General features: G+C 38.0%; 1 protein-coding gene across 1 annotated transcript in view; it reads left to right on the top strand.

The window, feature by feature from the left end:
- Positions 1-2173: 2173 nt before the first annotated feature.
- The window catches only part of LOC139708665 (H(+)/Cl(-) exchange transporter 7-like), a 44713-nt gene continuing 20895 nt past the window's right edge, over positions 2174-25991 (top strand). The window contains exons 1-5 of the mRNA XM_071620600.1: positions 2174-2297; positions 16349-16453; positions 17497-17553; positions 18902-18967; positions 25685-25823. Of these exons, the coding sequence (XP_071476701.1) occupies positions 2238-2297; positions 16349-16453; positions 17497-17553; positions 18902-18967; positions 25685-25823 (427 nt within the window). The 5' untranslated portion in view covers positions 2174-2237. The remainder of the gene's footprint in view (positions 2298-16348; positions 16454-17496; positions 17554-18901; positions 18968-25684; positions 25824-25991) is intronic.

Below are 25991 nucleotides of genomic sequence, written 5' to 3'. Positions count from 1 at the left end.
CACGAGAAAAGAGGTGGAGCAGCTGGCATGCAGCAGCTAGCTGGAGCTGTTGGAGCGAGATGTCAAAGCCTAAAGCCTCCGGCGCTAGTACTGTCAGCACCCGTTGTGTTTAATTGCATGCAGCCAGCAGTGCAGCAATAAGACCGTACTGTGCCGTCCGTGCACCCGGCTGTGTACCCGTATCGTTGCATTAGATGAGCAGCTGTAACGTTTAAGCCGCAATTTGATCTGGATTTAACGGTTAGAGCTAGCGAGTGCAGTGCATTGTAAGTCTGTCGATTATGTCATGATTTCCTTTTAGTTTTTGGCTACGCACCTGTTTAATATCTCATGTCAATGTGACTATTATTGTGAGTTATAATTTCAATAAATGTGCACAACACACCCAAACAGATTAATAAACCACGCATTATGGTAACGGTAGGATTTATGGCATTATCATGATTATGGCTTAATCGAATGTATTGATAAGTATAATCAGTTTCAGATTGTGCAGACAGTGCTATGCCGAAATCGTTTGCAAAGAATGAGTTGTTTTAGCAATGGCATGCAAGTCAACATCAATATCAACACTTTCTGACAATCAATTTAATTTTATGTGAGTGATTATAATTAGCCCAACAACTAACCCGTCGCGGGCGCTGTAACACAGTAACACTAACAGCCCTTTACGGTACGTATTTGTTTTGTCCGTATGGGGTCGCTGCTGCGGTTACCAACAACCAGACATTGCCAGATGTCGTGACCATGTGCGTTATTACAGCGACTGGCTGTGTCTAGGTAGTGAGTGATTAAAATGAATAAGCTACTGTAACATGAAGTATTTCCCATGATTTTTGTACAGTTTGGTTGCGTACTGTAGTAGAAGTGAATCTACAGTACACAGTAGACTAGCTAGCACTTCAAGTTTCAATTAGCACCACATTCTACAAGTGTAAATTTATAGCAAGTCTACTTCTCATTGACCACCTATTTTTACAATTTTGGATCGACCACTCTCTGCGCAATGGCTTCTCGCGTAAAATCAAAAGTAAGCGTGGGACAGGGCGCAATACGCTAGAACATTCGAACATGAATACAAATCAAGAGAAATGAGGGGGATACAGGTAAATAACCTCATTAGTAATACATGTAATTATTGATAACACGTATTTGCCCATTCACTGGATTTATGTGCTTTTCAATGGGAAAATGGGCGATCGATTAAAATGATTGAGCTTGCGCCGGTGTACATTAAAAAATGTCACTTGTCAGTCTTGTGTTTGTTGCCGATAATTCCACGCGTACGCTACGAGTCAACATTCTGAACCCGGGGTATGAATCTGCAGTATTTTCTGCCTCAAATGAATGAAATTAAGGCTAAACTGAGGCTTTTGAGGGATATATTTTCTAAGGTACATCTGTATTTAATCAGAAAGTGGTCGATGAGTGTAGGTCCAACAATACATGGTGCATGGGCTGTTGTGCCAGTATCAAGGCATGTACATATTAAACCACAATATAGGCCAGACCCTTGTATTACACAGGGGCAACCAAATTGGGGAATGGCACTTTGGAAAATAAAAAAAGAAATAAAAAGAAAAAGAAAAAGGGTATTCTTATTAAACCCCATGACCTGCAGTCCGCGACCCCCTAACTGCACCAGCGATCCCCAACCCGTACGTGTCAGGGTGTCACAGTTACAGCGCCCCGGTTACAGTGCCCTGGTTACAGTGCCCGGGGTTACCAGCACCCGCCCCCCCCCCCCCCCCCCCCCCCCCCCCCCCGTCCCCTAAGAAAAAATTCCTGCCCCCCTCCACAAGAAGCTGATCACCCTTCCCCACTAAAGCTGCCTTCCTAACCCTGTGGGCCTACCTCTACATTTGTCCTGTCCCGTCCACCCTCCATTCTTCAGACTCCCTTACACCTGTCCCCCTTTCCACCCCTCCCCTTTCCTACCTTTACACACACACACACAACACACACACACAACACACACAAACACACACACACACACACAGAGACATGCACACACACACACACACACACACACGCACACACGCTTTGGCTGAATTTCTCTGGAAACATTCATTGATTAGTGGATTTCTGAATAATTCACAGCTGCGGCAAGGACTGGACCAGAAAGAGGCCCTCATCGATAATCTAAAAGCCAGGCGTGGACTGTGAAGCTAGCTCAGTTTGTCCTGACCGAGGGAGGAGTCTGGAGATCCACACCAGCACCAGGACACCTTGGTAGAATGGAGAACGAACCGCTCCTTGCGGGCGCCCGCCAGCATCCTTTGTACAGTGACGTAGATGTAAGTGATGACAACAGCGTTTATCTCTGCAATGCTGGTTGATTTTACACCATCCTTGCAGTCTAAACTGAAGCTGAAGGAATTACTAAATTGGATGACATATTTTCAGTTCAAAGTTTACGACAATGTGATTTTTTTTCCCCATCTTCGCTTTATCAAAGAAGAATTGTGCTCAATTGAAATGTGCTGTAAAATAGGGCAAGATATTGAAAAAACTTGTAGTGAAATAGGATGCAGCGTGTATGAAAGCTCTGACAATTTGAATGTCAGAAAGTAGTCTCGAGTAAAACATCTTGGGACCATGTGACAACAATTACATCATCCTGGTCACTGATGATCATGATGGCAGCTATTTCAAAAGCATGCTGAGTATCTGTCTCATGATCACTTGTAAGATTATTATTATTTTTTTGTTAACCACATTGAGAAGATTATTCACTGGTGAAACTGAGAATGATATGCCATTGAATCAAACAAAACTTGAGAGTAAATCAGCTTGTGTTCAAATGAGCTGGAACACTGATTCTACATAATCTAGACAGCCAATAATGATGTTCAGTGCTCCTTGATACCAGTATGTGTTATGTATGCATTGTGTCTATGGAGAGTGTGCGGTCAGCCTGCTCTTGTACACAAATGATACGTAGTGGTAGTTTTATTGCATTTGGACTTATTGATGAGAACTGTATTAAGGTGAAAAAAACAAAACAAACGACAACATTTTGTCTGTAATCCATTACCTTGACCAAAAATCTTATTCTATTTCTTTAAAGGAAACCAAAACCCAAATATCAACATGGATTGAGTAAAAGCAGCTATTTCAGTGGAGTACATCAGTGAAAGTTTGAAGAAAAGTTTACAATCCATTCAAAAGTTATGAATTCTTCAAGTTTTTTGAGTCATCATGGTTGGTTCTAAAAAGGTGACTAAGTCTACTCTTCTTGATGTAATTATGAACAACAATATAAAGAAAAAATCAATATGCTGTTTTTTTTATTTTTCTAGCATAGTGAAAGAGCACTTGACTTTAATACCTATTTCAGAAAGCAAGAGGAATGCCTTTAAAATACTGTAAAACGAGGAATGTTTGCGTGCATTTTAATTTTGTGAATTTCGCGGGCGCCAAGATTCGTGAAATTAAAATGCACGCGAAAGTTCTTGTCTACACTATATGCATTGAATGCCAGAGGCAATCCGCGAAAATTTCATGCCACGAAAGAGGCTGTGGGCTCCAATTCACGAAAATTTCATGCCGCGAATATATATTGTCAATGGAATGTGCACTTTTGATTAAAAAAAAAGACATTTTGTGGAATGGTGTGATGTGTGTGTTAACTCAAGATTTTTGCCTCTTTTGAAGTTTAATCTGTCACAAAATCCCTTGATCAGAGGCAGGCTGCACATCGTTGGTACAAATTGTACAATATTGTAGTATGACCCCAAACTTGACGTGACCCACAAAAAGAAAACAGTGATAAGCACCATGTAAACAAATATTCAGGGCTAATTCTGCCTGTGCCAGTGTGTATGGGTGTGGGGAGGGGGATTGTGGACACTGTTTTTCTTACCAATGTCAGATTTGCTTTTCAATCTACATGATATTCCTGTAATTTTATGATTTTTTTGTGGAGATCTAATTTCATTTCATAGTTTTTGAAATAATGTGTGCTTGATCTGAACTTAGAACAACTGTAAAAGAGTTGGAGGAATAGCTGCAGTGTAGATGGCAGTTTGGTTTGCTCTTTTTTAATAGATATATTGCAGTTCTCTAATATATTATGCAAACAAGTTGCATAGATGTATTATTATTTTGTGCACTTGTAATGGAACAAGATGCATTTTTAACTCACCTGAGCAGAACCTATTGTGATCATTCACTACTCGTCATCAGTTGTCCTACACATTGTGCCTAAACTTTTTGACATCTTTATCTTCTCCTTGGAAATCGGTTTGCAGGATTTTGATAGAACGTAGCCTTTAGGTAGGGGAAGGAGGTTTAAGTTTATACTACTACGTTATACTGCTAAATATGGTGGTGATGGGGGGGGGGGGGGCTCTAGGGAGGGGCATAACTCTAACATTGGGAGGGTGTTGAAACCTAAGGGGCCTGCAGCAATCCTGAATCTCAAGTTGTGTGAAATAGTTCACTTCAGGTTGAGGACCTTGAAGGCAAAGTGTGCTGCTCTGGGAAGTGCTAGACCCACAGGATTTCTTCTTTATGTCGTAGTGCACTTTACTACAGATCTTTGTGCATTTATGTGCATGAGGTGCATTGTCAGGGTGAGTAGATATTGTGTGGTCAATAATTATGCAGCACCCTGATAGGAAATCTCGTATAAAGACAAATTATATCATGTATTCATGAATATTGACCTCCATGGGAGTCAGAGTGCATATATGTACGCCTGTATGATGTGGCCCAAAGTTTTATAATGTCTTAAAATACAGTACTCTCATCTGAATGTGTGCTCAGCATTCAACAATTTTATACTTGTGTAATTTATTTATTTTTAAAAATCCAACAACTACATGTACACCAGGGATTTTCTCAAACTGCCCAGATGGATTTGGAACTACCTCGATTGAAATTCTATTTGGTATGAAGCCCTGAGTGGCTCTTTCACATGCATAGAAATGGTGGCCTTCAGTGCAGATTACTGTCCTCCCTCTGTGATTTCAAACTGACTTTCTTTATACAGTTTAATAATCTTAGCAATAGACACATTGCTTTCATTCTCTACTGTCCTTCTTTGCTTTTTGTCATTTTTGCCATTTTCTACCGCTTCCCTTCTTCTTCTGGTTTTCTTTCAGCTTCACCACTGCTTTCAGTTTCTTTCTTTTTCTTTCTTTTTTTCGTCCATCATGATGCCCCTATCTTTGTTCATTCTGTTTTCCTTTCCAGTAACATTATACAGTAGGTACTGTGTCATAATCCATCCCATCTTTGGGGTCTGCTCTCTTCTTCTTCCAACTTGTTCTGTCCCTTGCATCACTTTTCCTCTCTCCTGTGTTTTTTTTCTTTTTACTCATTTACTTTTGCTTTTTCTCCTTGATTTTGTTCATCTTCTGTCTCCATTCTTCTTTTAAGCCTGTTTCACTTTATCTACCTTTTCTCTTACACTTCTTCTCTGTATTATTTCCATTGTCTTAACTATTTATAAGAAATATGTACATAATATGGAGGTGTGTATTATTAGTGGAATTGCTTTTAAGATGTTTGTCTTGTCATTGGTCCCTCATCTGGTCCCATGGTCCTGTAATTGGTCCCTTTCTCCTCCCCCACCCCCCCCCCCCCCCCCAAACTGGCAGCATTAGACAGACTGATTCACTACTACAACACTATAACACAGATTGTACCAGAAGCTTGCCAGACACCTACTCACAATAGCAACATTTACTGCATTCAAACTGGATGCCTGGTGCTGGGAATACATACAGGTGTATTGAATAGACTTTTCCTTGGTTCTCAAAAAAAAAAAAGGTTCACAAATTTGAATGCATTAGTAAACCAGCCGATTTTACAATTGTGCACCTAGCATTTCTGCAAGGTCCATATTTCATAAACCCATTGTACAATGTAGTTGTATAAATGTCTATGGTGTGAATTTTAAATGGTGCAAGTATTTCAATTTTTATGGAGTGTCATGATCTTTTTTTTTAAAATATAATTCTGGGTGAAATGTCTATGATGATTAAGGTGATAAGTTTGAATTATCATTCCCTGAAGTGATACACTTAACAAGATTAAATACATAAAGGGCAACGTAGAACAACTACCACTGTGAAATTGTTCACAAAAAGCTCCACGGAAAAGAACACAGTTTATATGACAAAATAGTATAGGTCACGGAGAACAGAAAGAAGGCCTGTTTAGTAGTCAGTTTACCGTATAGAAAGAGAAAACACCAAGAGAAATGTAATCAAGAATTAAAAAAGAAAAGGGAGGAAAAAAGACAAATGGGGACACACATGGGGATATAGACAGTGTACAAAAACATATTTTTTTATGCACAACAAATGAGGTAGGAAAATGTACATGTAGATGTAGGTCTGTTTGACTGGTGAGGACTACAGAGCAAACATGTCATTTCAAACAGAGGAAGGAAGGAAGTTACTTGAGGGCAGACAAAAAGATGAGCAGGTTTAGCACAATTGCCAGTAATTGTGTCCTGTATATATGAAATTGGTAATCCAGCTCCTAACATAGAAAAGGAGCCACTAAATAACCCTGACGGGTAAATTATGTTGAATACACTGGAAAACCAGTGATATAACTCCTACTTAAAAAGATATATTATCAATAGATGTGAAATAGACAGCATTATTTTCAGAGTTGATGTGAAAAGAGAGCAGAGAAGGCTTTGCAATCCAGCTGAAAAGTTCAAGGAAGCATTGTCATAACAGAAAGTGCACGTTCAAACTTCCTGCAGAAAATAAGCGAGCCATTTTTAATAGCCTAGCTTTATGGCTTCATCTTGCTTTAAATATTGTAGTCACATTGTGTCAAGAGCAGACCACCTACTTGTATCATCGATCAGCCAACCAAAGATTATATTACAGAATATTGGAGGAAGGACATAATTGTTTTTTCACTGCCATGAAGGGTATTCCCATCGGCTTACTTCGTTTCATCGGGTGATCGCGTTCGGGTCGGGTGGTCACGATACACGACCTTTTGTAGATTATATGCCCTAATATACGAAGGGTCGGGTGGAGCATTTGAGAATTAGACCCCTATTATTTACGAAATGTCGGGTACAGCTTACCCGAATCTTCGAGAAAAAGCCAGTGCAAATTTACGAACGTTCGCATGTTTTATCTCAGAATACGCGATTGTATTCCTATGTTTTTACTCTGAAAAAATTATCACAAGCGTTTGTATACAAGGCTAGCAGCACATAATGCTCGCCGTGCATAACTATGGCAAAGCGATACGCTCGCTTGCGATAAAGTGATAATGCAGGTTTCAATGGACGGCCATTCATATTGTACAGTATGTGCGGCGAAAGTTTTAGTTGTCTCAACTCGACTCGTGGATTACAACGATCTGGTCCTTCCTGTTCTATTCGAACATCTTGACAACATTGTGATCGGCATTATCGTGGTTTCTGTCTCCACTCATTTCTTCATTGCTGGTGACAGCTAGCTCATACCACCTCCATGGACTTTATTGGGCTGAATCGTGATATCGGTCCCCTCTAGGTGCGTGTGTCTCTACCATGTGCAAAGTCTATGGAGGTTGATAGCAGCCACCGGCTGCACTATGACGAAATACAATGTACACTAAACTTGTAGGATACGTGTAACTCAATGGCGGTGAAAGGAGTGGGGACCTACAATTGTATTTCATGATAAATGTCCTTTATTGTACAAAACCACATAGTATCATTAATGGAGACATTCTTTCAGATCGCTGCGAATACTTGTGTTGTTTGACTGAAAAGATGGAATTCTTTTCAGATATCAGAATCTATTTACCGGTGCATGAAAGAATCCCTTCAAAATTTGATAAGATTGTGAAACTTTTTAATCCCTTTCTGTAATATTCAAAACTGCATTAGTTTGTTTGGTTGGTCAAAGTAGACTCACAGAACTCTGATTAATTGGTTCAGTTATTGTTCTCTGCTTTACCCGTTGTACCCGTTTTGTCGACCCTATAGACTGTGCAAAATGCAAACTTTGGGATTGAATGAGCATAGATTCTGTGTACGTAATTTTGTTGCAAACATTTTAACACAATTTAGCCATGTCCATGTATCTGGTTGCCATAGCAAGCGTACACTGACAACCATGTCTGTAAGTTTTCATAGTTTCCATAGGACCTAATAGAGGATGAAATGGGGGTTTCTTGGCTGCAATGTGCTTAATTATCCAAATAGTAAGTAAATACGGCCGTTAATGGCCCTGACATGTTTTTTTTTATTATTTGCTTTATTTTTTATGTGACATACATGTAAGCATTAAACCATAGATGTAATGGAGATAATTGGAAAAAAAACGACATTTTTGTAGCATCTTATATAGTTTGCGTCATTTTGACCCAACTTCAAACAAGTTATGCCTCTAGTATCACCTCTCTATCATAATATCAATCTTCAAACTCAAAATTCTTATATCATGGAAATGTAGTGAAATGTGAAACTACTATGTGTACCTATTTTGTACTATACTTCCGCATACCCAAAGTGTATAAGATACCCAAAGTGTATAGTAATAAATTTGTGTAGTGGTTGCCCGGGCGGTTCGTCGCAAAGTTTGCGTCGCGATGTTATTGGGTTTTATTTATCAGTTCTGAATTGATTATGATGAAATCTGGGGTATATGGTGATTCTGAGTGATTATTTTCACAAGTTTGAAGCAAGTGAATCTAAATTTAGTGTATATGATGAAATTGAGACGTGTGTAGATTTGTGGGATATGGTTCTCGTGTGCGTTTGTTGGAGAAAGCATCACAATGGTAATTTAATTTTCCTAAAATTTTGTGGGGCGAATATTTCCACAGTATTTAAGTAATATTACTTTAAATTTGGAATGCGCAATGATTTATATGTGTATTAATATGTAAGACACACTTTGTGTTATTTTTATAAGGCGCTGCCACGGCAGCGGTATAACTAGGCCTATAGTTGGAATATTTCTTTTGGAGTGAATGAGAAAAAAAAACATACATTGGGATATGTAGGTGATATACTGTTTGGTGAATATAATGATGATGCAGGAAACGATAGTATAATGGATATACTTATGTGTTGAATAATTGTATAAAAGTGATATATATTAATAGTTTTTGTATAGTTGTAAATGTGGATCGGGTTGATGCATTATGGTGTTATGGTACATATGCCAGGGCTCGACATTCACTGTGGCCCGGTGGCCCGGGCCATCAAAAAAGCACGTCGGGCCACCAAAATTTCAGAAATGAAGATTTTGATAACCCGATCGGGCCACCAAAAAAAAAAAAAAGTCTTATGTTTGCCTTTTAATTTTGGAAATGGACAGCGGTAACAATCGGCTCCGTAAGATGCCAAAATAAATATCAGATGCTTGCTTTTAATTTTGGAAAAGAATAATGGTAATATTCCACTCCGTATGATGCTAAAATAAATATTGGATGTTTGATTTTGCGTTTGGAAATGATTAAGGATAATGTTCGGCTCCGGAAGATGCTGAAATGAATGTCGAATGTTTCCTTTGACGTTTTATTCGGAAGTGAATAGCATTAATATTCTTATCCATACGATGCTAAAATAAATGTCGGATATTTGCTATTACATTTCGATTTTCTTTTTCTGGCCACCAGATTTTACTTTCGAGCCACCAAAAAATAAAAGTTCAATCGATCGGGCCGGCAAAAATAAAAGTTAGTGTGGAGCGAGCCCTGCATAATATATATTGTATGTTAGTATGAGTTAGTTTCATTCGTATTCTGTGATATATCTGCGCTGTACCTGTGATGTATTTAATGTTTATTGTGCTGTGATATCCGATGTACAAAGAAGTTCCAGAGTAGACAATCAATCAATCAATCAATCAATCAATCAATCAATCAATCAATCAATCAATAAATCAATCAAATTAACAAGAATGGAGTGAGTGCGTTTTGCAATAAACGCTTCATGTTAACGCTTATTGATTTGCTGTTTTCATCGGAAGTTTAAATATTCATATTCTCCATCCTGTAATGCTATTGTTTTATTTAGCCATAAAATTATGTTTCTGGGGATATTTTATACTCTTTTATTTGTTATTGCCATTTTGTGCTATTTTGTGACCTGTTTGATGTCTTTTGCTTTGATTTATTCACTGGTTTCGCCGTCCCTGATTCACCCGATACTTCGTCACTTGAATGACACTTTTTTACGTATAGTCGCGTTAAACGATCAGCCTTATGTCAAGGATTATCTGTATTAAACTGTAATTATTTTACCCCTCCTTACCCGACCCTTCGTATATTAGGGCACCTAATCTACGAAATGTCGGGTAACGCCACCACCCGATGCGAACGCGAACACCCGAAGGAACGAAGTAAGCCATTCCCATCACAGTATGGGAATACCCTTCTGCTATTTCTGGAGGCAAATCTCTCCAAGATCTGATCACATCATCTCCCCATAATCCATTGACTTCCTGACTTTGATGGAGAAAGGTCACACAGTCAGAATGATAGGAGTTTTATTAAGGTCAGACATGAGTAAGGAAGTTGGATGCCATTTCAATGTTTTGGTCACAATGACAATATACACAAGGAGATGAGGTGATACTGTAAAGCTGTTATTTTCGCGTATGAGGAGGTCACAGACATTTTTGCGAGATATTATTTTCGCGATTTGACACTGAGGCTATCATAAGTGCATTCTCTTCCTAGCGTATGGCGATATTTTCGCATTTTGTTAAATTCACGGTCCAACAGTGATCTGGGAAAATAACAGCTTATACAGTAGTATACTGTATACGCTGTTATTTTCACGAGGGTTTAATTTTTGCGAATTTCGTGAATCACGGCTGGACCACAAAACTAATAACACGCGAAAATGTTGCCATACACTAGGCTAATACTGTATATGCTATATATTTCGCGGGGGTTTTATTTTCGCGAATTTCGCGAGTCGGGAGCTATTCGCGAAATTAACAACACGCGAAAATATTACCTTCCAAAATGAATCCCTTGCCTTGATGATACGAACATTTCAGTACTAGTATACCATGTCACGGCTTACCGAACAGACCATACTGGCTAAGCTTGTTTACGCACGTCCACGTCTACTTACGAATACTGTAGAGAGCCAATCCATTATCGCAAGGGGACCACTCGTCGGAAATCTAGTGCGATGGACTTAACCACTTCAAAAATGTTGAATTCTAACTTACTAGTTCGCAGAGTTTGGTAAGTTTTTTTTTCATGCAGTGTATAACTAGTATCATTCTTATTTGCTAGTAAGTTGAAAATTCACACTTTCTTTGCCACTTCATATTTTCTCTGGTCCCCCAATCGCGAATTTAACCACTCGCGAAAATGTGTGACAGCGGCAATTCGCGAAAATTTATGTACGCGAAAATTATAGCGTATACAGTAGTACACTTACGATAGCCTTGGTGTCACATTATGAAAACAACATCACGCGAAAATGTCCGTGACCTCGTCCTTCGCGAAAATATCTGCACGCAAAGAAAAACAGCTTATACAGTAATCAGCAATCCCCTTACGAGGCTGCCGTTGACTCACTTACCAAGAATCTTTATCACTTATCAGTATTTGAAATTAAATACCAGTAGAAAAGTCTGGATTCCATAATGTGAGATTAACGGAGTGTTGTAGTAATCTGCAATGATGACTTTGGGGGGAAGGAATTTCAGTTGTTCACATTTAAAGAAAGCAAAAAAAAAAAGAAAGAAAAGAGAAAGGTTTTATATTGTGAACAAACCATTCTATTAAGAAGATGTGTGAGGTGTTGAGATCATCACTTCATTTGTTTTGCGTCTACACATGTGTGCAAATGTTGTCAGTGTCACTTGTGTGTGAAAACATGGAACATGAAACCTCAAAGTCACAGAACTTTCAGACATTCTGTCCAATATCCATTTACAAATTCCCACCATTCTGTTTAGGTATGGTTTTTATTTTGGTAGAAAAATTAAATCAATCATGAAGTGGCATGGCACTTTTCAAGATATGGTTACATTGCATTTCTGGATACTTATGCGTGTACCATCGTTGTAGTTGTTGTGGAGAAACATAATGTTTCATTTGATGATTTCCTTGTTCCTCTTGTACAGTTTTCCTATCCATGTAAAATTGTTTATAAATTTCTGGGCTCTTCTTCAAGGCTAAGAAATAATATCTCATTCAGATATGTTTAGAAGAGTGTCTGATACAATACTTCTCTCTCCCCCCCCCCCCCCCATTTCAAATTTAATCCTTATCAGATATTTCAGTGTGGAAAGTGGTTGATAATTCTTTGGGTTTTGTATTTGCATTCACCTACTGACAATTCTTAAAGAGATAAGTATAACATCTGTGTGTGCTCACTGTTTGCATAACTAAATGTCATGCACAATACAAGGATGATAACCCCATTTTGCTGGGCTATCGGTGGTTTATTCAAATGCAAATATTGACGGTTCCATGCAGTGGTTATGGTTCTTTTGTACGTGAGTTATGTACATTGCAACATTATGTGTTGAAGGATTGTATCATTTTGTCTTTCTTTGTGTGTGTGTATGGTAGTCATGAATTCATTGTTTGCTCTGTCAAGGGCAAATGCACTGCTGGGCTGGAGGAGTGTGGTATTAAAAAGAAAGTGATAATATCATGAACATGAGGTTGGAAATTATGGTAATGATAATGATATAAATGATATTAATGATGATGATGATGATGATAGTAATGATAATGATATACAGTTGAACCTCTCGTATCCGGACAATTTCGGACCGGGGCTCATCCGGATAAGGGATTTGGCCGGATACGGGAGACTCAATGCTTAGACATGTACATAACATACAAAATGTACTGATGTAGCCCATTGTAGTACCACATGATACTGCAACCTTTTCATTGTTACATTTGAGGATGTTTTGGGATGTTGAAATGTCTGAAGGTAAGCAATTTGGAAGGAAATTTGATGTAACGTATGTTAATCACGTTGGAAGTAATATGTAATTCATGTGTGTTTGGGTAGGAGTTGTCAAGAAGATGGGAATCCCCCTTTCCTCCCGTAATTATTTTAAAAAAAATCACGGTGAGATTGCGTCCGTATAATAGAGAGATCCGGATAAAGGGAGGCCGGATAACAGAGGTTCAACTGTAAATGATATTAATGATGATGATAGTAATGATAATGATATAAATGATATTAATGATGATGATGATAGTAATGATAATGATATTAATGATGATGATAATAATGATAATGATATAAATGTAATGATATAAATGATATTAATGATGATGATGATAGTAATGATGATATTTCAAGTCATGCTATTGATTATAGTGATTACAGTAATGATAATATGACTTTAATAGATCATATTTCTATACTATCAATCAGCAAATATCGTGAAAAACCACTTTTAGTATTTTTGATGAGCATGCTGTTGAAGTATGAAACACACAAGATCAAATTCAAAGCCACACCTACAATATGTTTGAAACATTTCAGAGATGAACCTCTGTGGTGTGCTTGATGGTGGATGCAGTCCTGTAGAAACAGGCCCGGGGATGTTTTCACAAAGAATTTAAGTCAGACTTTAAAGTTAAGTTTGTCTTTAAATCATGGTATGCTGTTGGTTTCCCTATTCAGTTTTATCTATTTTTTTTTCAGAATCCATTTTAAATTGTTATCAAACTTGGAAAAAAATGCTTTGTCCCTTGCTTTTTTTGTTAATTAACCAGTGTTAATACCTGTATACAAAAAAGTCTCTAAAGTTTTCATTCTTATATAAAAGTTAGAATATTATTGAAGTCACACACAGCCTAACATGATTTTGAATTGATCTTGAAATTTAAGATGGAGACACCCCCTGGTATCTAAATACACTGTAACTGTTGGTGAAGAACACATCAATGATTCCTAGAAGCATCTGTGTCCATTTAGTATTTGATTGTCCTGTTTAACTTTAGAATGGCCTGCTGGATGGCACTAATGGCCTAAATGGCTCGAAATTCATGTGTGCATGCATGTTTGGAAGAGTATACATACATTTATCATTGTACTGTAAAAGTGGAAATTTTCACGGTGTTGAAATTTTTGCGCATTTTGCGCAACCAGAAGCTAGCACGAAAATAAAAGCACGTGAATATTTTTGCATGCTATACATGTACATTGTATGTTCCAGTAGCTGATGTCTTGATTCTGCGGAATTAAAAGCATGCGAAACTCTTCTTACCTGGCCAAGCGTGAAAAATTAGTCGCGCGAAAATATCCACTTTTACAGTATGCCTTTTAGATTTTAGATTTTGCTGTTGTTGTTGTTGTTGCTTTTTTTTTGCTACTGATGTTCAGAATACTTTTGATGGTAAACTGTTTGTGACTGCTCCTGGTTAGATGTGTGGAAAACTAGCAAAAGTGTGTGGAGCCTCAAGTATGATGAATACAATGTAATTCTTACAGTTTGGAAGCGTGTCATACCATTATATTGTAGTGCACCATGTCAGTTCTGGAAGAAAGTTTGGAGTTTTGCCAAACCTGCTTTTGATGCATGCTACAACTTATACAGGTCTTTGCCCAATCAATCTTTAAACCAAACTTGTTTGGAAAGTAAACATTTTATTTTTTATTTTTGTGTGTGTGCTTCCATCACATTCCGTTTTGATTCCTATAATGGCGAACTCTGCTTCGTGTTGTATTTGACTTTAAAACAACGACAAAAAAAAGTCAACCATAAGTGATCATGGCAATTTCATAAGAATCAATTAAAGGCTGTAGGGTCATTATTATATAGAGTGCCATCTCCATGTACAGTGTACATTGTACATGTAGGTGTTCATGGAACAGTAATAGGCTGCTTTAATTAGGTTCATGACGCTAATGCTAAAGGAGAATAGTGTGTGATTCAATTGTAGCTCAGATTGTGATAGCACATTTTGGCAAATCAAGATTTCACTGTGTCGGGCAGTGAGTGAACAGTATGAGCAGGGAGGTCACCTCTCTGGTACAACTGTGGCCCTGAAACAATGTGAAAACTTGGATGATATGAGATTCATTGGAAACATACAGGTTTCACATAGGCACAGAATAGCATTTTTCACCCTATAGGCACATCATAGGATCTAAAGCTGCCTGTATCAGTCCCTTGTATCAAATTCAGAAATCAGACAAATTTTTAGGCTGCTCAAAAAAAAAAATGAAATAAAAATTTAGCAGACCCTTTTTGTCAAAGTTTGGCACATATCACTCTTTTCAACTGTCATCATTTTTACGATCACTTAAACTGTAGAATCCATTTGTATACATGAAGGATTTAAAATTTTACCCTTTCAATTAATTTGAATAAAAAAGATATTTAGCCAAAACTTGTGTGCAGACCAAATGAAGACTTATGAAATGACATCATCACCTTATATCACATTTGTGCATGTTGTTGTTATGAAAGATATTACTGTTAATTTTGAAGGAAGGTTTTAAAATTCCATAATATATTGTGCCTTTTTTTTTCTTTTTTCTTTTTTTTTTTGGTGGAACATGCATTGTTTTCTAATTGTTTGCTTTGCTTTTGTTCCTTTGACTTCAGTCTACATGGACCTTGAGCAGAGCTCTTTGAGTTATTCAAGTTTAGTTCCAAAAATGCTTTTAAATATTAAACAAAGCTATTGTCTGTGGGAAAATGTATGTTTGATAGCCAAATGTCATACTCTTGTGGCCTGATTGAGTAATTATGGATGCAGATAAGATGATAGCTGAGTCACTGGAAACACTGATTATGATACTCTAATATAATACAAATGTATGAAAGCAGCTGGACCACACTTATCAGTATTGCTCCTGTGCTGCTATTCTACAGTAGAATCACCAGAGTGCAGTTGCCTGGGTAATGTGTATTTCGTGTGAGAAGACGCGAACGTGTTTCACGACTTGTGCAGATAAGTCCAGTCGGAAGGTCGCTTCTTGTCCCATGTGCAATTATTTGTGTGTGTGTGTGTGTGTGTGTGTGTGTGTGTGTGTGTGTGTGCGTGCATGTGGACCTCCCCTTCCCCCAACACTTCTACCATCTGCTCCGATTATGAGTGCGTGCTAAACAAGGATTGCTAGACAAATTACATTGATTTATTATAGAACGGGTGCTCGTCCAGACGCAAGGATTTCACAAGATTGTATTACAAACTTTTCAGTCTTGTCCCCATTATTTTTTTGTCAGATAGTTTAATCATTCATGCTATGAAATGGGGTATCAAGCAAGTCTAACATTAGCGTGAACTGGATTCATCCCCAAGTTGTTTGATTTTAAGAACATTTCTGCAAAAGCTGGTTGGAGATATCGTTCTGATGGATGTGTACCTCGTCTGAGTGGTGTTAACACTTGTCTCTCTATCGAATCCAAACATGCTCCAGACCAAGCACTCCCTTCAGAGAGAGCGGACAGAGTCGGAACCGGATGTCACCACGTATCCTCCACTCGCGACAACAATCAGGAGGCGGGCGCCATGGAAACGCAAGGTGAATTTCTCAGCATCCTATCTTCCAAACCTATTCCCTCTTTCTCTCTCTCTTACTTTTCTCCCTGTCTGTCTTCTTGAATATTATGTTCTCTTGCCAAACTTGCTCAGTTTATGAATGGGAAATGTATTGAAGTGCATTCTGTACGGTGATTATGATAGATACGACTTTATGGTTTCAAAAAGTATGGTGTAAGTATTAATAATATTTGTTATACGTAGAGGCATATGGCTAGTTTTATTCTTCAATGTAAATAATGATGAAACAATGTACTGGTAATAGTATCAACTTGAAAAAAAAAATGTCAGTAGAAAGATAAAGCATTAATAAAAAGAAAAAGAATGAGTCTAGTGAAACATGATACTTCTTCAGGGTGTGAGTTTCTTCACTTTGTCTCCCTCTACAAATTAAATTTGTTAAGATCGCAGCTGCTGATCTGTAAATTAACAAACATGTCGGAAAAAAGGAACCAGTGGGACTCGAACCTGTCATCTACTGCTTTCCAGGCAGCGACACTACCACCAGGCTGTCCCTGGTTGCCGGCAGTGACACGATGAACATTGGAACAAATACCAAAGCTCCGAAATTCCGACATTGTTATGCACGGAAAGCAGTAGATGACAGGTTCGAGTCCCACTGGTTCCATTTTTCCGACATGTTTGTTAATTTACAGATCAGCAGTTGGGATCTTAACAAATTTGATTTGTAGAGGGAGACAAAGTGAAGAAACTCGCACCTGAACCTTCACCCCTCCAAATAATATCTTTCTTTCATGATATTTCTTGTGTAAGAGATCTTCAGTCGTAGAGGTATAAATACACACTTTTGTACATTACTACATGTACCTTTACGATACAGGGTAGCCTCCCTGTTGTCGACCCAGAAGTGGGAACATTTGCTTCTCGCAGTATGGAAGTTGGTAGTGCATGGATTGCAAAATGGGAAAATTGATTGATATATATACAAACTATTATTTATAATAGGAATTATTGAAATGTACATAAATTGAATGTCATTTGTAAATTTCTTGTGCTGTGTTGCAGGTTGGAGCTCAGGGAGAGGAGGTAAAGGCTATGAGTGTTTTATCGACGAAATACGAGGTGAGTAACTCTTGCGCAATTACTAGAGGTCATCTGTCAGTGAAAACTGTAGTGTTGTCCCTAGCTTTTTATTTTCTTTGCAGTTTGTGTTGTTTTGTACTTCCTGCAATATAAAGTTACCTGGCTGTTAGACTGTTTTCACCTGCCCAATAGCCCAAACTGTTATGTTCAGTCTTACATATGTGTTTTTTGTGGGTTAGTGTACTGCCCCATCTTAAATACCGACCATGTGGTTGAACTTACATTTGTCTAGATATCACTCTACTGTATATGCCAAATATTCTGCAAGGTTTTTATTTTCGTGAATTTCGCGAATTAAAAAACACGCGAAAATATTAACTCTGATCCCGACATGAATGTGACGTGCACATATACATTTCTCCGTTCAGTGCTGCACTCCACGGTCGCGAATTTAACCACTCGCGAAATCGCCTGGAAGTCCCGATTCACGAAAATTTAGAATCGCTAGATATATGGCGTATACATTATTTCATTCAAAATTTTTGGTCAGATGTGCTGCACCTATAGTGTACGATACAAGTGTAAGCCTACTGTCATTGTGCAGTACTACTTTTCAATAATAACAGTGGTGCTGAGGGATTATTATTAGCTGTGTGAGAAGTATTGGTTCTGCAAGGGTGGCCCTGATAATGTAATTATTGCACGATGTCCTGATAGAATCATTATTTTATATAATCATTGTCATTTATCAATGCCGACTGAGTTCAATGTTACACAGAAATTTCTCCCTCGTAGCTATAACCCTAATCCTCCGACTATGTGTTAATGTTGGTAGCCTTGTATTGTGTTTTATTTCCGTTGCATTTTTACCTCCACAAAGAGGTTATGTTTTTGTTGGCATGTGTTTGTTTGTTTGTTTGTCTGTTTGCAAAATAACTCAAAAAGATGAACAGATTTGGATGAAACTTATAGGAAAAGAGTTGATATTGAAATAAGGAGCAGATGATTAAACTTTGGTAGTGATCTGCGAATTGTGATTAAATTTTGAAGGATTTAAAAAAAATCTTTTGGCAAATACAAAATGTAAGGTCAATATTAAAACTTGGGAGTTCAAGTTGCGCGTATTTGAAGTTTGCATACGCACACTAAAGCTCATGCTCTGCTTGAGTGGCCACACAGCAGGAAGCTGATGAGGTATTCAAATTAAACACAAGGCTTCTTTATCATTGGGAAAATGGGAAATTGGGCAACTTTCAGCACACATGCATGGGTGGAAATAAGCTGCTTTGCGGAGGTCTGCTTTCTCTAAGTACTTTTATAGTCTCTTATTATACCATCCCAAATGCGTGAATGTTTAATTTCTTATGCATTTTTTTTCCTCATACAGAGTCTTGACTATGATGAGGTGGAAAATTTCCTCTTTCTGAAGGAAGAAAAGGAGATCAGCTCAAAGGTATGAAGTGCAAATGATTCTGCTATTAATACTGTTTGTTTGAGTGTGAGGAAAATGTGTGATGAAATAACAAAGCATCATGTGCTAATCATTCTGCAATCATGTGAAAGTAAACTCAAGTAAATGGCAGGATTTATTGTCTTGAAAGCTGTTTCACTATGTCAGTGCAAATCCTGTTTTTTGAAAGGATGTTAGAGTAATGTGTTTGTGGCAAACCATACTCAATGTGAGATGTAGATATTAAAGGGATAGTACAGTATTGGTGGAGATGAGAATTGGGCTTTTAACTTTTTGCAAGACACCAAGAAAACACTTATGAAATAGTACAGAGCATACCATTTTCAGAGGAATTCAAAGTTTAGTTGATGAAAATCGGGTTTGGAATAACCGAAACATCCAAAAACAAGGTAAAACAAAGTGATCGTAATATGGTGTGGGTCCCACACTTATTAGAATCGCTCTGTTTTGGATATCTCAGCTATTTCAAAACCAATTTTCATCAAATAAACATTGAATTCCTCATGGAATTACATGCTCTTTCATATTTCATAAGAGGTTTCTCATTATCTCACCAAAAAGTGTTAGAAACCTAAAATTAGATCTCAACCAAAGCTATACGATCCCTTTAAGGCAGTAGTATTAATAGAGTGTATTTGAAATTTGGACAGCACAACTGAAAGTGAAAGCTCAGAAGTCTTTGAAAGAGGAAGTCTTTACTTTTTATTTTTAAATCATACCCTCGGTAATCACGAGACAGCGCAAAACTGAACTGGAGGGCAGCTGAACTCTTGAACACAGATGTTCAAGGTGTACTCACAGTTTCAGAATATATTTAGTAATATCTTTTTCCAAGCATCATGTTGGACTGATGCTTTGAGTTATACTGAGGTTGTTATCATGCAAGTCTGTCAAAGGTAGCGAATGTATTGTATGCACCATATATTTTGCAGGGCTTCTATTTTTGTGAGTTGGGGGCTATTCTCAAATTAAGCAACATGCAAAAATATCAAATCTTATCCCAACATGAACATGACATGCACGTGTGCGTTTCTCCATTCATTACTGCACTCAGCAATCATGAATTTAACCTCTTGAAATTGAGAGGAAGTCCCAATTCAACAAAAATTAGACTCACGAAGTATATGGCATATATACTACACAGTAACCTCTAAGACACTTTTGCTTACCCAGCAAATAGATGCTAACATGTCATCTGTTTGTCACCCCCCCCCCCCTTTGTTATTTTAAGTTTGTATTTTGAAAAAGCCAAGGGTATCTAAACAGCATACCAACTCATGGAACAAAACTTGCTTTTGTTCATGAAGGGAAGACATGGAAATGTGTATCAGTGATTAAGACTTCCCTTTATGTCTTGATGCCATATCTATATCAACCGACATCACCACAAAGGTGTTTGATTTCAGTTTATGTTTCCACTTCCTGACACATGACATTCTAAAGTTAAATTCACAGACAATCAGAAAAAAAAAAAAGCGGAATAGGTCACATTAAGGCAGTGGGGACTTTTCAATGTGAATACATTCAATGCAAAGCAATAAGCCAGTTTTCAATTAGCTCACATGCACATTTGTACAAAATGAACTTTCCTTTTTTCTCTGTTGGTTAGGCACTTCATTTGTTTTAAAAGTGAATAGTGCATTTTTACGTGCCTGACGTAAAAGTGTACGGAATTATGTTCAAACAAAACTTGCGTAGAGCGAGTGCCAAGAAACTTATCTGGCTGATGTTGTTTGCCAGGATAATGACGTGTTATAGAGTATTTTTAGATTACAAGTTAGAGTAAAATCATTTCAATCATACATTTTGTATGCATTCAACTTTTATTCCAGAAGAGTCCTTACCTCTCAGTTGTGGGTAGGTCGAATGTTATGTGATGACTGATCATGTCCTTGCAATTTGTATCTTAACAAGCTGCATGCGACTCACTCTTGTGCGGAAGATTGATGGATACTAGTACTTTTATGGTCTGATTTCTCGATTGTCTGTAATCAATTGCCTATGAAATATTATAATTGCAACCATGATCGGATGCATTCTCAGATTGCAGTACTGCTGATGTGTACATATCTTTTTGGCTGATATTTTGTATTTTCAGCATTGCCCTAGAGAAATTGTGGTATCACAGCGCATTATTTCACACATTTGTGACCCGCGACAACGGTTTCAGGCAAAAGTCGCAAGAGCAAATTTCCTCCTAGGCGGGGTACAAAGATCTTTACCATCATTTTTGTCGATTTTGGGTTTTTTGCAGAAATCGAATCTTTGATATGTTTTCTACATCTACACTAAATTTCATAGCATAAGACTACGTTTTTCCTATCGAAAATGGAATTTTAAGCACCCTATGTTGGATCGCACTTGTCAGTTGCGAGCTTCTTTCGAACGTCGCACCAATATCCCCAGCGTTGCTACGGCGCAAGGTCTCGCATGCGATTGGCTGGTGCGTCGCACACATTTACATAATTCGGCTTTCGGAGACACCAGTTGCAGCGTTTGGGGAATGCTTTGTCCACGCATGCATGATTACATGCTCCATTGTTCTTGCTTAAGTGGTTTATACGCTGTAGTACGTGCTCTTCGTTTGGCTTTCTATCCAAACTATTCTACCGCAATGTTCGACAACGGAAGTGAAACAAATATCATTTAGCACGACATAATCGTGTGAAAAGAAAAAAACAATAGTCTACTTGTACATGTAGTAAAAATTATGACAGCAGACTGACTCAAGGGAAGGTAGATGAGAGGAAAGGAGAGGTCACATGAAACCAGTTATATTCAAATACTACACATCAAGATCGCACGAAACTAACGAGTTGTGTTTGTTTGTTTGTTTTAATATAATTAACACCAACGAACAAGGCAACATATGCACGGCTTGTAAAAGCAAAACAAACAGGAAGCGTGACCTTTGCCAGCACTGGCATTTTTCTGCCTACAAAAGGGTCGCCAATGATAAAGTCAAATCAACAACAATGAAAACGCGATTTGTAAATGTGTGGATTCACCACCCGCTCCTGTTACATGCACATGGTCATGGCGTGTGGATGCCATTGCGTAATGCGTGCGCCCATACACATGTACACCATACGTGCAACTATCGTATCCGCCATCTTGAAAGACGTAATGTTAAAACAAACCTGAGCGAACCGCATTGTTTTTCGGCTCCATACGCTGAGCTCCTAGGAAGGGTGCCCGGGAAATTTGCCTCTCTCAGTGAGCCAATCAGAAGGCGATGTGGTTGCTAGAGGCGGAGCTTAACAACGATTGGCACCATCGTACGGATGGGTGATTCTCACCTCGCATTGCCGCTCGGACATTGTCTTTGAGAAAGAGGTGAATCTTCAAAGCCCGTTTTCTCGCAATTTTGTCAGGCTAACAACTTAAAAAGTGCACTTTATTTCGCTTTCCATGCCCACTTATGGTGCCAAAGAATGCAAGTGTTTTATATCAATGCAAAGCTTAGGAAATGGGCAATGTGATTCAGTGCAAAAATGAATTTTCAAAATGCCCGACTTTTGCCTGAAACCGTTGTCGCCGGTCACATTTGTTATTTATATGTGTCCATTTTAAAGCAAGAAATCAACATTTTCTGCAGGCATACGGAAACTGTATTACCTTAACCCGTTGAGGACGGTTTGATTTTGCTACAACACGCAATTCCCATAGACACCTGCCCGAGTATACTTGGGACTCGTCCTCAACGGGTTAAAGATGCAGTGAACAATGGGTTCTTGATTGTTGAACAACAAAAATCATACTTTATCAATACAAAGCATACAATTGTAAATGGTTATAATATTGATTTCTTGCAATATATGTTGTACCTTAGCACCACATTGTGCACGAAAAGACTTGCTACATATCATGATAAGAAGGTGTCTCTATCTTAGTATTGTAAAGGAGGTTAGGGGAATTACCCTGGCTGTCGTATACCCTTCATTGCATAATCACAAAAATGTGAATTTTGATGTCTTTGCTTGTATACCCGACAGCCTTGGGGATGGCTGTTTGCTGTTAAAGAAGATAAGTGATCTCAATATAGTTTAAACAGAAGAACACAACCATGGTAATCAACAGCATACCAGGATGTTTCCGTTGGATCGTTCAGTTAGATACTCTTGGCATTTGATCTACTGTAAAAGTGGATATTTTCGCGTGACTAATTTTTCGCGCTTGGCCGGGTCGGAAGAGTTTCGCGTGTTTTTAATTCCGCGGAATCAAGACATCACGCACAGGCACATATGGCAAACAAAAATATTCGCGTGCTTTTATTTTCGCGCTAGTTTCTGGTTGCGCGAAATGCGCGAAAATTTGAACACCGCGAAAATTTCCACTTTTACAGTGCTTGAAACTTGGATTGATTGTGCAACCAGGATTTAGGGAGTTTGGGATTATATGTAACAAATATAGGTGCATCTAGTTGAGATCAATGTATACTGTAAAACCAGAATTTGTGTGTGTGCATGAAATTTTTGCAAGTTTCGCAAGGAGCCAATACAGTCAAACCTGTCTTAGCGGCCACCTCTCTATAGCAGCCACCTGCTTATAACGGCCACTGAAAAATCCCCCGAACGCAATTGCTGTAATATAGACCCTTTATTCAATTCAATTCAATTCAATTCAATTCGTTTATTCATCTCATTTTCGGATAAAACAATACAACAGTATTGGATTTTACAATACACAAAAGGGCAATTCCGCAGTTAGGTGGACATGACATGGATAAAAGAAATGTGCCTCTTTATCTTACTCTTTAATTTAGGTATCAACTAATGCCATGGATGTTCACCAATCACTAAGGTCTTTCAAATTCAGTAGATTGTATTTTTCGTATTTATTGATTTTGCGAGATCTAAAACCATCATTTAAAATGTACATGTGGGACTGTGGATGCTGAAATTCACTTAAATGCAAATTACAGTGGGTTGCTTTGAAATTTTTCCTCAAATTTTTGCGAAAAGGTAAAAGATGAATACATTTAAATACTCCAGAAGTCATGTGACATTTTGTCAATTACAAAAGGGTGAAATGACCTGCGGAATTACTCCGGACAAATGTAACGTTACTAACCGTAACGTTACTAACCATGCATTTGGGGGTCTAGCTAATGAATTATCGGTCGAACTGCTAAAAATATTTGCGTGAACATTTGTCATGATGCAATAATTGAAATTAATGCAAAACTTTGTTTGAAGTAACTTGAAATTTTGCACACTTTTTGTTACAAGACATTGACTTTTTTGTCATGTCCTTTTTTCGTAACGTTACTAACCAGCCCTTTTAGTTGCCATAGCAATTCTGATATTTATTGAATTGTACTCATTCTTTTCTATATCATAGACCTGGGGAGGATGAACATGTTTTAACATGATTTTGAGTTGAAATGAATAAATGGTGATTTAGCAGTAAAAATAAATATCTAAATTTCTTTAAATGTAACGTTACTAACCGTGGAATTGCCCAAAAGGATAATCAATCATTTACATATAACAGTGAAAATGAAAAAAGAGAACTTGAGAAAAGCCAAAAAGGCCTTGTGAAGTAAGTTCCCTTACGATTATGCACAAAATAATTGATTTTTAAGGTACAAAGTCAAAGTGTAGACATGGACAGAAAACCAACAAATACAACAAAACATAACAAAACAAAACAAAACAAAAACATAAGACAAATGATATGATAAATTGACTATGACTATGTATGATTTGCTAGAAGGTATATTTATATAGCGGCCACCTGCCTAACGCGGCCAGCGGCCACTCATTTTGTCTCCCGTGGTGAATATCAACCTGCGTATAGCGGCCACAAAAATTGAGTTGATCCATTAAATGAGCAATGAGTACGATGTCTTTTACGTTCATTGCGTGATTTCTACCGAGTCCTAGCTCAGTCACAATCACACAGACATGATTGACAAAATTAATGCAGCTCTTTGCCACGAAAACCCGTCTTACCACCAACTTGACTAGATTAGATCAAGGCTTCAGTAATGCAGCCCTGAATAGGTGCTACAAAGGCAAAGACAACTCCTAATAACAACTTAGAATTTCACCAAAATGCCAACTAATTAGTGTTGAAATCCCTTTGAATAAGGACAACATGGTACTTGTCTGGGTATTGTTTCTATAGTTTACGTAAATTTTACACATTTTCAATCCTCCATCGAACTCAGCTCTTGTGAACCCCGTTCATGCAAACTGGTAGGGATGAACCAGAGCACTTCTCAGGCCCGAAATATTATTTTTAACATCAAAAGAATAGATGGAGGCAATGAAAAAAAGATGAAGTGAATTGTACAACGAAAATCCCCATAATAGCAGAGCTGCTGCACATACAAACTTATATGTTGGTTATTTTTTTTTTTTAAAGAATAACATGCGGTATTTTCGACTATCATAAAATGCAAGTAATGAAATTCAAAATGGCCTCCAACTTGTCTATAACGGCCACCTGTCTATAATGGCCACTTTTGTTGTTTCCCTTGGGTGGCCGCTATAGACGAGTTTGACTGTATTTGCAAAAGTAAGATGCACACAAAAATTTTTGTTTGCACGATATGTTGAATGCCAGTGGCAATTAGCAAAAGTCTCATGCCAAGAAAAAAAAAGGCTGTTGGCTCCCTTTCCCAAAAGTTTCATGATGCAAATGTGTTTCACAGTATTTGCATATGTTGGTCTTCTTGTTCTTATATTTCAGAGTGTGTATGTCCTCCAAAAGGAGTTCTCGAGATGGTTTGTTATGCTGCTAACTGGGATGCTCACTGGCCTCATCGCTGTCTTCATCGACATCACTATCAAGTTGCTGTCCAAATGGAAGTATTCCACCATCCAGGGGTGTATCCTCTTTGTGGTTCCATCAGGGAATTGGGGTTTTGGGGTGGGAGGTGCTCACATTCCTGATCCACCAGCTTTTACTCTTCGTTTTTTTTTTAAAGCTTCTACTGCCATTGTACATGTAGTCACAAGTAATATCATCACCATCATTTGTTGTCATGTTCATGGCC

Source organism: Diadema antillarum, unplaced genomic scaffold (assembly GCF_040938485.1).
Source record: "Diadema antillarum isolate AM-2024a unplaced genomic scaffold, OU_Dant_1.0 seq00001365_RagTag, whole genome shotgun sequence".
Lineage (NCBI taxonomy): Eukaryota > Metazoa > Echinodermata > Echinoidea > Diadematoida > Diadematidae > Diadema > Diadema antillarum.
The sequence above is the reverse complement of the archived record's forward strand: the minus strand, read 5'-3'. Positions and strand labels throughout refer to the sequence as shown.